We start from the raw sequence: 15,637 nt of genomic DNA, 5'->3' as shown, positions 1-15,637 counted from the left end.
AAGGGGGAGATTTTCACAAGCCAGGTCCTCTGCAGCCGCGTGGAGGAGAGAGCAGCAGCGGCTGGGGAGGCAGGCTTGGAAGGGAGGAAGCAGGGGATAGCGGCGGCGAGGAGCGGGTAGCGGTGAGAGTTAGCTCCGCCCACCCGCACCGCGTCATCAGCAGCGCCGGAGCCCGGACTCCCCCTTAAAAGGGGGTGATTTTCACAAGCCAGGTCCTCTGCAGCCGCGTGGAGGAGAGAGCAGCAGCGGCTGGGGAGGCAGGCTTGGAAGGGAGGAAGCAGGGGATAGCGGCGGCGAGGAGCGGGTAGCGGCGAGAGTTAGCTCCGCCCACCCGCACCGCGTCATCAGCAGCGCCGGAGCCCGGACTCCCCCTTAAAAGGGGGTGATTTTCACAAGCCAGGTCCTCTGCAGCCGCGTGGAGGAACCTCTCAGACCCTATATATATTTTATTAAAAAAACAAAACAAAAAAAAAAAACCCTCTCTCTCTCTATCTTCATCCTTCTCCTCACATACCCTCTGACATCTCAACCTTTCTCTTTACAGAAATAAATCTTGGAAATGGCAGGAAGGACACGGAGTACCAAAGCTACAATCAAGATCGACACTCCAGCATCCGGAGAGACCCTGGGGATGGTCGAGGTCTGTACACAGAAGGCAGAGAGCGACATGGATCAGAGGGCAGAGGTCTCAGTGCAGACCGAGACCTTCCCCCCCCCCTCTCAAAGTGCACTACAGTCTCAACACAGACAGAGGAGCTGGGAAGCTTAGGCGAGGATATCTTACAGGAACTACTGAGCCTCAGGGAGGAGGTAAAGCGCCTGAGGAGCATAAAGGATGACGAGGCCTTCATCGATGACGCCATCCTGGAACTGTCACACCTCACAGAGAGAGCCCACAACAGGTCCATCCTCGACACGCCCAAACCTACAGAGCTAAACACAACGATTGGAATACAGGAGATGATTGGAGAAGCAGGCCCCTGGCAGCTAGTAACCTCCTCTACAGGCAAGCGAAATAAATCCACCTCATTCTCACTCTCTTCTTCTTTTTCTCTTCAACAGGATAGCAGTTCATCATTACCACAGCTAACTCTGAGAAATAGATTTCAGATCCTACAGGAAGGAGCCACCGAGGAAATATCAGAAGAGGCTCAAGAGGATGCCCAGCTCACAACATCATTTCCAGAGCACGCGGACCAGCCCCTTCGGAAGGAACGAAGAGTGGTAGTCATTGGTGACTCCATGCTAAGGGGCACTGAGGGACCAATATGCAGGCCTAATTTGCAGTCAAGAGAGGTCTGCTGTCTCCCTGGAGCCAAGATCCAGGATATTACCACTAACCTAGACAAAATTCTAAAACCTAATGATCATTTTCCCATGTTTCTCATCCATGTAGGCACAAACGACACTGCGAGAAATACCACAGAGAACATACCCAGAGATTTTGGAGCGCTGGGAAAGAAGTTGAAGCAGATAGGAGCACAGGTGGTCTTTTCATCAATTCTTCCAGTAAGAAACAAAGGCAGAGCTAGAGAAGAGCGTATTCAACGAACTAACGAATGGCTCCGAGAATGGTGCAGAGAAATGAACTTTGGATTTCTAAACCACGGCGAGACGCTCCAGGGACTACAAGGACCAGATGGACTCCACCTAACCAGAAGAGGTAGAAACGTATTTGGACATCGATTGGCCCGCCTACTCCATAGGGCTTTAAACTAGGTAAGTTGGGGGAGGGTACATACTTATATCCCAGAGCAGTAAGAAACCACCCTGAGGAGGCAAGTCGCACTCACACTACCAAGTCTAAGGTAAGTACCAATGACATCCACATTAATTCAGGGAGCAATATCACTGATAATTTAGGAGCCACACTAACTCATAAAGTAAACTCTTCACAGAAATGGAGGGCCATGTATGTTAATGCGCACAGCTTGGGCAATAAGATTCTAGAATTAGAGACTGAAATAACAAATGCCGATCTTGACGTGATAGCGATATCTGAAACCTGGTTCACGGAATCGCATGGGTGGGATATGGTTATACCAGGGTACAACCTACTTCGCTGCGACCGAGTGGGTAAATTGGGAGGAGGAGTAGCGCTATACACTAAGGAAAGCATCAAAACCACCAGAATCACAGATGTTAGATACACTGGGGAATCCCTCTGGGTGAACCTGGCCAGAGGAAATGAAAGATGCCTATACCTTGGTGTGATATATAGACCTCCCAGGCAACAAGAGGACAAAGACATGGAATTAATCGAGGACATAGAGAATATCACACTGCGCGGGGACTCTGTAATGCTAGGAGACTTCAACATGCCAGATGCAGATTGGGACACACTCTCCGCGACTACGGGTAGCACCAGAAGAATATTAAACTCCATAAAGGGCGCACGTTTCAAGCAATTGGTATTGGAACCCACCAGGGACAAGGCGTTACTAGACCTGGTTCTCACCAACGGAGATAGCGTCACGGAAGTCTCAGTAGGAGAAACACTGGCCTCCAGCGACCATAATATGGTTTGGCTCAACCTCAAGAAAGGATTCCCGAAAACAAACACAGCAACAAGGGTTCTCAACTTTAGAGGCACAGACTTCAACCGCATGGGAAAGTTCGTCCATGAGGAGCTACATAAACAAGCAAAAACTGATAATGTGGAGGATATGTGGTTGACTCTGAAGTCCATACTACACGAAGCAACAGACCAATACATAAAGACTGTAAGTAAACGCAGGAGAAACAAAAGACCCCAATGGTTCAGTAAAAAAATTTCAGACCTAGTTAAACAGAAAAGAGACGCTTTTATCGACTACAAACATTTAGGCAGAGAGGGGGCAAAAGAGGACTATCTAGACAGATCTAAAGCTGTCAAAACAGCAGTCAGAGAGGCCAAACTCCGAATGGAGGAAGAGCTAGCACGGAAAATTAAGAAAGGGGATAAATCTTTCTTCAGCTATATTAGCGACAGAAAAAGAAACAAAGATGGGATAGTTCGCCTGAAGCAATCGGACGGTAACTTTGCAGAATCAGACTCTGTGAAGGCAGAATTACTAAACCAATACTTCTGTTCAGTGTTCACCCGCGAAGAGCCGGGAGCTGGTCCACAGCTGCAGACGGGAGATAACCGGAAAGACCCGTTTCAGGATTTCGAATTTACGCCCAGTAGTGTCTACGGCGAACTTTCAAGACTCAAAGTAAACAAAGCCATGGGACCGGATAACCTACACCTCAGAATGCTCAGGGAGTTAAGGGAAGTCCTGGCAGAACCATTATCTGTTCTTTTCAATCTTTCCCTAAGCACAGGAAGGGTCCCATTAGACTGGAAAACAGCCAACGTAATCCCACTCCACAAAAAGGGCTGCAGGACAGAGACAGCAAACTACAGACCAGTGAGTCTCACGTCTATAGTGTGTAAACTCATGGAAACACTGATTAAACAGAATCTTGACACAATCCTAGATGAAGAAAAACTGCGTGATCCACACCAACACGGGCTCACCCGGGGTAGATCCTGCCAATCTAATCTGATTAGCTTTTTTGACTGGGTTACCAGACAACTGGACGCCGGAGAGTCACTGGACGTGGTATACTTGGACTTCAGTAAAGCATTTGATAGCGTCCCTCATCGAAGATTACTGAACAAGCTGAAATCGATGGGATTAGGAGACATTCTAACTACATGGGTTGGGGATTGGCTGAGCGGTAGACTTCAGAGGGTGGTGGTAAACGGTACCCCATCCTAAGCATCGGACGTGATCAGTGGAGTGCCGCAGGGATCGGTCCTGGGTCCGATCCTATTCAATTTATTCATAAGAGATATGACGAAAGGACTTAGAGGAAGGGTATCACTGTTCGCCGACGATGCCAAACTTTGTAACATAGTAGGCAGATGCTTATTACCTGATAATATGACACACGACCTACTACTGCTGGAAAAATGGTCAAAAACTTGGCAGCTAGGCTTCAATGCTAAAAAATGCAAGATAATGCACTTGGGCAGGAGAAACCCCCGTAGAACTTATGTACTAAATGGTGAGACCTTGGTTAGAACTACGGCGGAACGCGATCTAGGAGTGATCATTAGCGAGGATATGAAGGTTGCCAATCAAGTGGAGAAGGCTTCCTCCAGGGCAAGACAAATGATGGGGTGTATCCGTAGAGGTTTCGTCAGCAGGAGACCTGAGGTTATGATGCCGTTGTACAGAGCCATGGTGAGGCCTCATTTAGAGTACTGTGTGCAGTTTTGGAGCCCACACTACCGAAAGGACGTGCTGAGGATCGAGTCGGTTCAGCGAACGGCCACCAGGATGGTCATGGGGCTCAAGGATCTCACGTATGAAGAAAGACTAAAGAAGTTGCGGCTGTACTCACTTGAGGAAAGAAGAGAACGGGGAGATATGATTGAAACGTATAAGTACATCACGGGACACATCGAGTCAGAAGATGATATCTTCTGGCTCATGGGACCCTCAACCACCAGAGGGCATCCGCTGAAAATCAGGGGAGGGAAGTTTCATGGCGATCCCAGGAAGTACTTCTTCACCGAGAGAGTGGTGGACCATTGGAACAGACTCCCACCCCAGGTGATAAAGGCCAGTAGCGTAACAGATTTTAAGAAAAAATGGGATACTCACGTGGGATCTTTAAGGGAGTAAACTCAGGGGGGGGATACTTGGAATGGGCAGACTTGGTGGGCAATAGCCCTTTTCTGCCGCTTTTTCTATGTTTCTATGTTTCTATTCTGCAAATGATGTAAACTGCACACTGGTGGAATGTGTCTTCACAGACACAGGCGGAGACCACCCAACAATCACATATGTGGAAGAGATAGCATCCTTCAGCTACTTCACAATTGTAGCCTGACACCTATTCCCCTTTCCTGTGCAATACCACAGAGATGATCAGAGCGAAACTCAGTGAGCGAAACTCACTGATAACCTCCAAGTATCACAGAAACATGATGGCAGAGAAAGGCCATCCGCAATAACCATTATCTCTTCCTCTCTCTAAGAGATCCCACATGCCTATCCCGGGCTTTCATGAATTCAGACACAGTCTCTGTTTCCACCACCATATGTCCAGACATGGGCGCCGGTTAGAAAATCGGAAGGGATGGGGTTGGGGGGGGGGGTATAAGTCTTAGGCGTCTGTCCCTTAGGGCAGATGCAATTCTGAATAGGATGCTGGTGTGCGATTCTCAGATGCTTCTTAGGCGGCTGCTGAGACTGGCATCCTATACAGAATCTGCCCCTTTGGCCAGCTAATTGAGAGCAGCCAATTATAAAATTGCTCCATTTGAGGTAATTTTATAAAGAAATATTCGAATTTAGAAAATAAGGCATATAAATAACTGAAAATGCAATGAGAAAGTAGCTCCAAGAGCCATAACTTTAGATCTAAGCTGAAAAAACTGCCCCCTTCTCAGATGAATAGCTCACGAAACAAACAGCTCATGAAACATTAAGTTATATAGCGGTTCATTTGCTAAGCTGCTGTAAGTGCTAGTGTGCTCTTACCAAATGAATGACACATCTCTGGCTTTTTGAGCTTTTAACGATGTGTCACCTTGTTATATTTACTCTTTTATCATGCTGCAAATTTCAGGCATAATCTCTCCGATATGTAATAGTTAATATTTTTTATTCTTATTTACAATATTATGTACATTTACTTTGATAATTCTTAAATGCTGGAATTGCATATTATATCTTTTAATGTCAATGGGCTAAATCATTGTATTAAGCGAATAAAGGTGTCAAAATATTTGCGTTCCTTTAACCAAGACTTTTTAATACTCCAAGAGACTCATCTCTCATCCACAGATAGTTCCAAAATCTTAATTAAGAGGTATTCTTCTCCATACTTCTCATCCGCTAATAGAAAAAAGAATGGAGTCTTACATTAAATGGAGTAGTTACATTAAAACCTCTCTACAACTCTCTATCATATCACATGATGCTGACACCGAGGGAAGATGGTGCCTGAAATCCAATACTGGAAGACCGCAGCACAGTCGGCCAGCTCCACAGGACATCAGATATGAGAAACAGCAAGAAATAACACATCTCTTATTGCATTTTGATAGAATCAACAAATTTTTGTAGTTCTGAGGGTTCAGAATACGTATATGTTTTGTTGTTGTAGGTGACTTTCATACGTGCAAGATACGAGTCCAAATCTTGCGCCGATATCTTTCAGATCTTGGCGCTGTTGTAGGAAGATTTTCTGGCGAGCTGCAGTCGATTTCGCTAGATCGGGTACGAAGATAACTTTTTTTCCTTGGTAAAGAAGATGTTTTTTCTCTTTCATAGCGTTTAGAATTTGAAGAGCTTGTTGATAGAGTAATATTTTAGCCACGATTGGTCTTAGAGTTTTTAGGCTTGCGGCAGGTCTTGAGGGAACACAATGTGCCCATTCTATCTCCAGTGGCAAAGTAAAATTGAGGCCTAGCAATGATGGGATGAGATCAGTGAGAAACGTGATCATATCCTAGCCCTTGGAATTCTCCAGAATTCCCAAGATACGTACGTTGTTTCCGCAGCTTCTATTTGCCAGGTCCTCCAGATCATTCTTTAAGTGGATAATGTCTTGATCTTGCTTGGAGATAAGCACGATGCTATGAGTGTGTTTGATTGTGAGGTCCTCAAGTGCATCGATTCTATGGCGGGCATCTGTAAATTGAGCATTTAGTGTTTTGATTTCTGTTCGAATCAGTTCCGATTCCTCAACTTGCTTTGACATAATACCTTTGAAGGCTCTCATTTCTGAGATTAGAAGCTCAAGTTATGCGTCAATTGATTTCGGTGCCATTTTGTCTGGAGAAAATGGCTCGTGTTTGGGTCTTTTACTACTCGAGAACGAAGATAATTGTTGCTCCGGTTTAGTAGATTTAGTTGTTGCCATTTAATGATCTAGAGCAGTGGTTCCCAACCCTGTCCTGGAGGACCACCAGGCCAATCGGGTTTTCAGGCTAGCCCTAATGAATATGCATGACAGAGATTTGCATATAATGGACATGACAGACATGCAAATCTGCTCCATGCATATTCATTAGGGCTAGCCTGAAAACCCGATTGGCCTGGTGGTCCTCCAGGACAGGGTTGGGAACCACTGATCTAAAGGTTATGCGTAAGTATTTTACTGCTTCAGTGAGGGTTAGTAAGGATGTCGATTATCTGTTTGAAACGCCGTCCTTCAGGAGAGCTCAAACTGTGGTCCGATCGCCATGTTCGTCAGGCCATTCCCCTATATGTAGGTATTAGAAACAATTATTGTGCCCTGTTGGACATGTGGCTGTCTTATACATGTAAATCATAAATATTACCTGTGTTTATGTTTTATAGATATGCAGATAATGAATATTGTCATGTCGATAGTTATGAAATTTTTATGAATGCATTTGATATTGGAAACTGCCTAGATTGTATTTTTATTTCTTCATAGACTGTTTTGAGTTCCATTAACCCGATGAGTATTTTTCATTAGGTATGCATAATATTTCTGTTCTCTATATTTTTCTTATTCTTTGGTTTTAATTTTCATCTTTATTATTTACTTTATTTGTACACATACACACATGAGAATTATATAGGTTCTCACAGCTTTTGATACTCTAATTTCCTTCAGTTCTTCTTTCATTCTTGTTCACAAGATTTTGATTGAGGTTCTAACCGTGTCTTTTTTGCCACCTATTGCACTTACCATTCACATTATTGATTTACATTTTGCATCTTTATACGTCAACCCCCCCCCATTCAAATGTTTATTATTTTCCCATTTGTTACTTTATGTGTTTGTACAATGCAATCTGTAAAATGAGGCTCAATCCTAAACCAGTAAAGAAATGCTTCTATGGCTATGTCAGCTCATCTCATATTTCCAGCTTGTGGTGTTCACTGCGAGAAAACTGGCTTTTAAATTACATGGTATGGAACTCTCAAAGGAAAGCAAGAGATAAATCTGATCCATGACCAGCGGCGTAGCGAGGGCGACTGGTGCCCGGGGCAGTAGTGCCCCTTTCCCGCCCTCTTCCCTGCTGCACACACACACACTTCTGCGCCCCTTCCTCGTACCTTTTTAACTTCGACGCGAGCAACGAAGAACTAGCTGCCCGCGTCGGCTTCGGAGCTCTCTCTGTCATCACTTCCTCTCAGATGTGACGTCAGAGAAAACGCCGAAGCGGATGTGGGCAACAAGTTTGTCGCTGCTTTTGCCGAAAGTTATAAAGGTATGGAGAAGGGGCGCTAGTGCATGCGCGCGGCAGAGGGAGGAGAGGGGAGGGGGGCTGGTGCCCCGAGGAAGACCGCGCCCAGAATGGACCGCCCCCCTTGCACCCCCTTTACTATGCCGCTGTCCATGACCGTTCAGCACATACACCTCCTCCTCACCTGTGCAATCTGTAACGGTCTGATGTAAAAAGAAGATATTCTGACACATTGCGTCCACTGATGTCCACCAAAATATCCCCTGTCACAACTTTCATCTGGGGTGGGTGACCTCCGACCCCACTGGGGCATGAGAAGCCTGTCCCTTGCATGGAGCAGGAGCATCGAATTGGTTCGCGAATGTTGTAGGGGAGCGATGGTGTCGAGGTGACCGTCTCTGAAGGAGGGAAATAGAAAAGAAAAAGGTCAGGCATTTACTACCCCTTCATCTGCCAAGCCCGAAGGTGTTCCCCTGTTCTCCATTCTGGATCCAATCTTCTGAACCCCTTTAAAGGCGATTCTAAAAAAAAAAGCACTAACATTTACACACCCATTGTGCATGTCAACATTTACAATAGAAGTTCACCAACAAGAAAGAATGTCCAAATATTCAATATCCAAAACAACATTCAATATAATTCAGCACTACCTATGGTACCCAATAAAAAAGGAGAAAAGACCTCAGTGTCTAGTAGGGGTTCTAAACAAACTACCCACATAGACAAGCCAATCTCAAAAACTCGAGTTTGAGACCAGCAGACACATCCTTGGTCAAAAACTCCAAGATAAGTGGTATTATAATATAAACAAAATACAGTCATTGAATATCATCACTTATCTGAAAATATGGTATACATAGCACATTTACAATAGTACATGAAATAAGATGATTCGTTAAACAGTCAAATATTTTTTCTAAATATTTGACTGTTTAACGAATCATCTTATTTCATGTAACATGTTTACTTTTATAACTTTTTGTAAACCGCGTTGAACTTCTGGTTACGCGATCAATAAGCACTATGTTATGTTATGCTATGCTACAATAATAGCATTTATCCATAGAGGTGTGAAATTATGCAAGTATATGCCAGTATCAGGGCTAGAGCTTGTTAACAACGTCCTGCACTCCATACTACAATGTGCATGGATAATGCTTCAATGCAGCATGAACTTTTGTCTCCGTATTTACCAAGGCCTGCACTTCAGCATGTGACTCACTTTGGCTGATGCAAGAGGTGGGCAATCATTGCATAGGGAGTCTCTTGTTAAGAGATAAGCACTTCTGATCAGTCAACTCCAGCCGCTTTGGAGCCTGGGTTCTGGGGAAATTATTCAGAAATAATATTACAAGACTATTGTGGTTCTTCCAGGTAAGAACCAATTATTTATCTTATCTTTGGAGATGGTGCCTCTATCAGGACAATATAAAAAGGCATCTCGGGGTAGGGGGGTCAAGAATGATCTAGAGCTATCATCAAATCCTGAACTTATGGTCTTGTCTCTTGTAAAGTCCACTGAACTCTCTACTCATCTCTTTTTATTTTTATTTATTTTATTTATTTATTTAGATTTTTATCCCGTCCTCCCAATAGCTCAGAACGGTTTACAAATGAATATACACAGTGGGGAGTAACTAGACATATAAGTAGTACAACAGGTTTAGTGATTGGATTTATAGTTTTTGGAGAGAATTAAATACAGGGAGAGTAAGCAGAAAGAGAGAAGGGGGAAATACAGTAGTTTAGTTTAAGGAAAGTTATAAGCGTTTAGGTACAATTTGTTAGTGGATAGAGTAAGAGAGGGTCATACTGGAATTTCGGGAAGGTGATGGGAGAGTGGAGGGTGGGGCCTAAGGGGGGGAGAAGACAGAGGAGATCTTTAGTTGAAGAGGAGGGTCTTTACCGATTTACGGAATGTTAATAATGAGTTCTGTTGTCTAAGTTGGGGGGGGAGTTGGTTCCAGAGGTGTGGAATGAAGTGGCTGTAGGATCGTTTGTGGGCAGTTTCTGTGAGCAGGGATCTTCCGGGGGGGGGGGGGGGGGGTGCATAGGCGTATCTCTGACTTTGAGCGGAGGGTGCGAGTGGGGTTGTAGATGGGAAGCTTGGATTTTATGTAGGAGGGGGTGGTGGAGTAGATTCTCTTGTGAGCAATTGCCAGGGCTTTGAAAGTACAGCGTTGGCTAATTGGGAGACAGTGTTCAGCATGGATTGCCGGGGAGATGGAATCGTGGTAGTTGAGGTTGTGTAGGAGGTGGATGGCTGCATTTTGGACCCGTTGGAGGCGTTTGATATTATTTTTGGTTAGTCCATTAAATAGGGAGTTACAATAATCCATTCTGGAGAGGACATATGCGTATAGGAGTTGGGCGAGGTCTGGTGTGGAGATGTAGGGTTTGATCCTTTTCAGTTGGCGAAGGTAGTAGAAGGAGGTGGAGACTACTTGGGATATGTGGTTAGATAGGGATAGGTGTCCGTCTAGGGTTACTCCCAGGCTGCGAACTTGATCTGCTGCCGTTAGTAGAGTGGAATCCCATGTTAGTGTAGGTCGTAGGTATTTGGTGTTTTTGTTTCTGATCCATAGGAGTTCGGTTTTGGAGGCGTTAAGTTGAAGCTTGTTGTTTGACATCCAAGTTTTCATGTCAGTGAGGCAGAGTTCGAGGTTAGCAATTTGGGATGGCCGGTTTTCGCCTAAGGGGAGGAGCAGCTGGATGTCATCTGCATAAGAGTGGATTTTGATTTTATATTTTTGCGCTATATCGATGACGGGTTTGATGTAGAGGTTGAATAGGAGGGGGGATAGAAGGGCGCCTTGAGGAACGCCATATTTGATAGGCTTAGGGTTAGATTTATGTGTCCCTAGTAGGACAGTTTGGGTCCTTTGGTGAAGGAAGGAGGTGATCCATTGGAGGGCTGTGTCTTTGATTCCGAGGTCGTGGAGCCTAGATGTGAGTAGGTGGTGGTCAACTGTGTCGAAGGCAGCGTTAAGGTCAAGTAGGACTAGTAGGGCGTCATTGCCTTTGTTGAGTATTGACCAGCTGTCGTCGATGATATCAAGGAGTACTGATTCTGTGCTGTGGCCCTTACGGAAGCCGGATTGGGCTGGGGATAGGGCAGCTTGTTCTTCAATGAAAGGGTGTAGGCGGTGGAGCACAATTCGTTCAAGGAGTTTGGAGACAATTGGGAGGTTGGAGACTGGGCGATAGTTGCCAGGTTCATTAGGATCAAGGGAGGGTTTTTTGAGAGTGGGCTTGATAATAGCTGATTTCCAGCTGAGGGGGACAGTTCCAGTAGTTAGAGAGGTGTTAATGATGGGGAGGATGGATTCTGCCATGGCGTCTCCGGCAGACAGCAGGAGGCTGGACGAGCAGGGGTCGAGGATGGTGTTGGAGGGTTTGAGTTCTCTCAGGGTTTCGAGGACCTCCGCATGAGTAGCTAAATGAAATTGGGAGAGAGTGGCAGAAGGGGGGGTATATGGAATTGGTTGGAGCTGAGTAGGAGTGGGTTTGGTGTTGAGGTCGAGGTTAGCTCGGATGTTTTGTACTTTGGACTGGAAGAAGTCCGAGAGAGTTTCGCTATCGAGTTCTGTTTGGTTGATTTGATTATTCCTTTGGGCGTTGGTGAAGAGATGGTTGGTGAGGGTGAACAGTTGTTTTGATCTAGAAGGGGCTTGTTGTAGGAGACGAGAGTAGTAGGTCTTTTTTGCTTCTAGAATGGCAGCTTTGTATGTGGTGGATAGAAACATAGAACATAGAAACATAGAAATTGACGGCAGAAAAGGGCCATAGCCCATCGAGTCTGCCCATACCAATGATTCACTCCCTGATTCTTACTCTCCTAGAGATCCCACATGAATATCCCATTTTCTCTTGAATTCTAACACGCTGCTGGCCTCAATCACCTGCTGAGGCAGCTCGTTCCAATGATCGACCACCCTTTCGGTGAAGAAGTACTTCCTAGCATCACCCCGAAATTTCCCTCCCCTGATTTTCAGCGAGTGTCCTCTGGTTACCGAGGGCCCTGTAAGACTGAAGATATCATCTTTCACCTCTATACGCCCAGTAATATACTTAAAGGTCTCAATCATGTCCCCTCTCTCTCTTCGCTCCTCCAGTGAGTACATTCGCAGTTTTTTTAACCTTTCTTCATACGTGAGATCCTTGAGCCCCAAGACCATCTTGGTAGCCATTCGCTGAACCGATTCAATTCTCAACACATCTTTTCGGTAGTGTGGTCTCCAGAATTGAACACAATATTCGAGATGAGGTCTCACCATGGATCTGTACAGTGGCATTATGACTTCAGGTTTTCTGCTGACAAAACCCCTACGGATACAGCCCATCATTTGTCTTGCCTTGGACGAAGCCTTCTCCACTTGATTGGCAGCCTTCATGTCGTCGCTAATGATCACTCCTAAATCCCGTTCCACCTTGGTCCTGGACAAGGATTCACCATTTAGTGTGTAAGTTCTGTGTGGATTTTTTTTGCCTAGGTGCATTACTTTACATTTTTTAGCATTAAAGCCTAGCTGCCAAGTTGATGACCACTGTTCAAGCTTTTTTAGGTCCTGCGTCATAAAGTCAGGCACACTGCTTTTATTAACTATGTTGCATAGTTTGGCATCGTCGGCAAACAGTGATACTTTTCCTCTAAGTCCTAGGGTCAAATCTCCTATGAATAAATTGAATAGAATCGGCCCTAAGACGGAGCCCTGAGGTACTCCACTCATCACTGCAGACGTTTTGGAGGGGGTACCGTTTACCATCACCCTTTGAAGCCTACCATCTAGCCAATCCCTTACCCATGTAGTGAATGTATCTCCTAATCCCATCGATTTTAGTTTGTTCAACAGCCTGCGGTGTGGGACGCTATCAAAAGCTTTGCTGAAGTCCAAATATATCACGTCAAGGGACTCACCGGCATCCAGATGATTGGTCACCCAATCAAAGAAGTCAATCAGATTAGATTGGCAGGACCTTCCCCTGGTAAATCCGTGTTGATGAGGATCACGTAAATTTTCTTCGTCTAGAATTTTGTCAAGTTCCTGTTTGATCAGTGTTTCCATGAGTTTGCACACAATGGATGTGAGACTCACCGGTCTATAATTTCCTGTCTCTGTTCTGCAGCCCTTTTTGTGGAGTGGAATTACGTTAGCTGTTTTCCAGTCTAGGGGTACTTTTTCCGTGCGCATGGAAAGATTGAAGAGTACGGATAGTGGTTCAGCCAGAACTTCACTCAGCTCTCTGAGTACCCTGGGGTGTAGATTGTCTGGCCCCATGGCTTTGTCTACTTTGAGTCTTGAAAGTTCGTGGTAGACGCTACTAGGTGTAAACTCGTAATCACGAAACAGGTCATTTTGGCTATCTCTTATTTGCAGTTGTGGACCATTTCCCGGTGCTTCACAGGTGAATACTGAGCAAAAGTATTCGTTTAGCAGTTCTGCCTTGGTAATATCAGATTCTGCGTAGTTTCCATCTGATTGCCTAAGGCGTTCTATTCCATTTTTGTTTCTCTTCCTGTCGCTAATGTACCTAAAGAAGGATTTGTCCCCTTTTTTAATGTTCCGTGCTAGATCTTCCTCTGTTTGAAGTTTGGCTTCCCTGACTGCCTTTTTGACAGCCTTAGATCTGGCCAGATGGATATGTTTTTCCAGTGGGTTTTGGTTTCATTGTCCGGATGTTTGGCCCAGATCCTTTCTGCTTTCCTCAGGGATCGTTTTATGGATCGGAGGTCATTAGTGTACCAGGGAGCAGGTGCTTTGTTGGTGATTATTTGGGTTGTTTTTGTCTGGACCAGGTTATTATAGAGGGATTGGATGTTAGAGTGCCATGTGGCGGCTGCCAGGTCAATTGATTGTTGGAACACTTCAGAGTGTACCTGGCTAGTGTGACTACCTTCTGACCTACATCTCCATCCCAAGGGAAAAGAGACTTGCTCTACTGTCAGGTTGTATAAACAAGCAGGTGGTTGGAAATGTCAAAGCAGGTGGTTAAATTTATAGGCCTAGGAAGAGTTTTTATTCTGAAACATTACTAATAAGTGTTCATATAACATTTAAAAAGAACATTTCTATTACTTTTTTCTAAGCTACCTAGGAGTTGTACATAACTCTTTCATTCTAATTATCTCCATTTTCATTTTTGGTTGTTTTACCTGCTTGAACGGGATCTGGATAGGCCACTTTGCCCCTTTACCACCCCCCAATCCCCGAACTCTTACCATATTACCATGTGGACATTTTTTGGTGGAAACTTAGCAGCAGCCGTTTATTGGTATTAAAAGTTCAAACAAACAAACATAACAATTACCTTGAGCTAGTAGAGTATCACAAAATATATATAGCCCCCAACCCAGCCATGTCAGCAAGGATCTGAGGGGTGGCATGTCCCTCACATGCCCTGTTCTCCAGGGTCACCTGACCCCCGGGCACTGCTCCTCTGCAGGCCCGCAGCTCATCCCCCCGAAGAGCCCCCCAACCAGTAGCTCAGGATACCGCACCCAAGTTCTGCCCTAAACGGCCTACCAGACCAGCTTAAAGGGAGGGCAGGCAGGATAAGCTGCCTCAGAGGACCAGGAAAGCCTCCGTAGGAGTCCTCTGAGGTCCCGGCTTCTATTAACCTCCCTCCCATCATCCCCCTACAGCCTGCCCAATCACCAAACTCCTCTTTGATGGGAAAAGCCCCGCCAACCAATCATGCACCACAACTACCCCCAGTTACATGCATGGGCCTTCCCTCCCCGCAATGAGGGGTGGCATGCCCCTCACATTCCCTGTTCTTCAGGGTTACATGACTCCCAGACATGGCTCCTGTGCCAGCCCACAGCTCATCCTCCGATAAGCCCCGCAGCCAGTAGCTCAGAATACCGCACCCAATTTCTGCCCTAACCGGCCCATCAAACCAGCCTAAAGGGAGGGTGGGAAGGAAAAGCTGCCTCAGAGGACTAGGAAAGCCCTGAGTCCTCTGAGGTCCCAGCTTCTTTTATCTCCCTCTCATTGCCACCTACAGCTGCGGCCTGCCCAATCGCTGCACTCCTCTTCAGCGGGAAAAGCCCTGCCAACCAATCTTGCCCATCGAGATGGGCTCTTGGGCTCCCATTTTATCTTCTGGGACTTGTCAGTTGTTTGTCAGTGTGTCTAGGAGCTAAGGCTCAGATCTGCCCAGTCAGGAGGACCTGTCACTAAATCCTAATTTTCCAGAGTGCTACCATAATATACTTTGCATGTTCCTAATTACACTGTCCAAATGGAGACTGTGTTTCTGATTTGTCCCTACAGCCACCTAAGCACTAGTCTGTGAAAACCCTCAGGTAAGTGAATCATTAAATACCTCTACAGAAATGGGGAAAAGGGCAACATGTGGCAATGTACGAGTATATTAATACCTGTAGTATGGGAAATAAGGTACTAGATCTAAAGACTATGATAGAAG

At 45.4% G+C, this 15,637-nt stretch overlaps 1 protein-coding gene across 6 annotated transcripts in view; it reads right to left on the bottom strand.

Annotated features, from left to right (window-relative positions):
- ABCA2 (ATP binding cassette subfamily A member 2) overlaps positions 1-15,637 on the bottom strand; it is a 602,913-nt gene that overhangs the window by 114,989 nt on the left and 472,287 nt on the right. For all 6 annotated transcript variants that reach the window (XM_033959797.1, XM_033959792.1, XM_033959793.1 and 3 more), the window contains one exon: positions 8,391-8,604. In XM_033959797.1, coding sequence (XP_033815688.1) covers positions 8,391-8,604 — 214 coding nt within the window. The remainder of the gene's footprint in view (positions 1-8,390; positions 8,605-15,637) is intronic.

This window comes from Geotrypetes seraphini, chromosome 10 (assembly GCF_902459505.1).
Source record: "Geotrypetes seraphini chromosome 10, aGeoSer1.1, whole genome shotgun sequence".
NCBI classification, from domain to species: domain Eukaryota; kingdom Metazoa; phylum Chordata; class Amphibia; order Gymnophiona; family Dermophiidae; genus Geotrypetes; species Geotrypetes seraphini.
The sequence above is the reverse complement of the archived record's forward strand: the minus strand, read 5'-3'. Positions and strand labels throughout refer to the sequence as shown.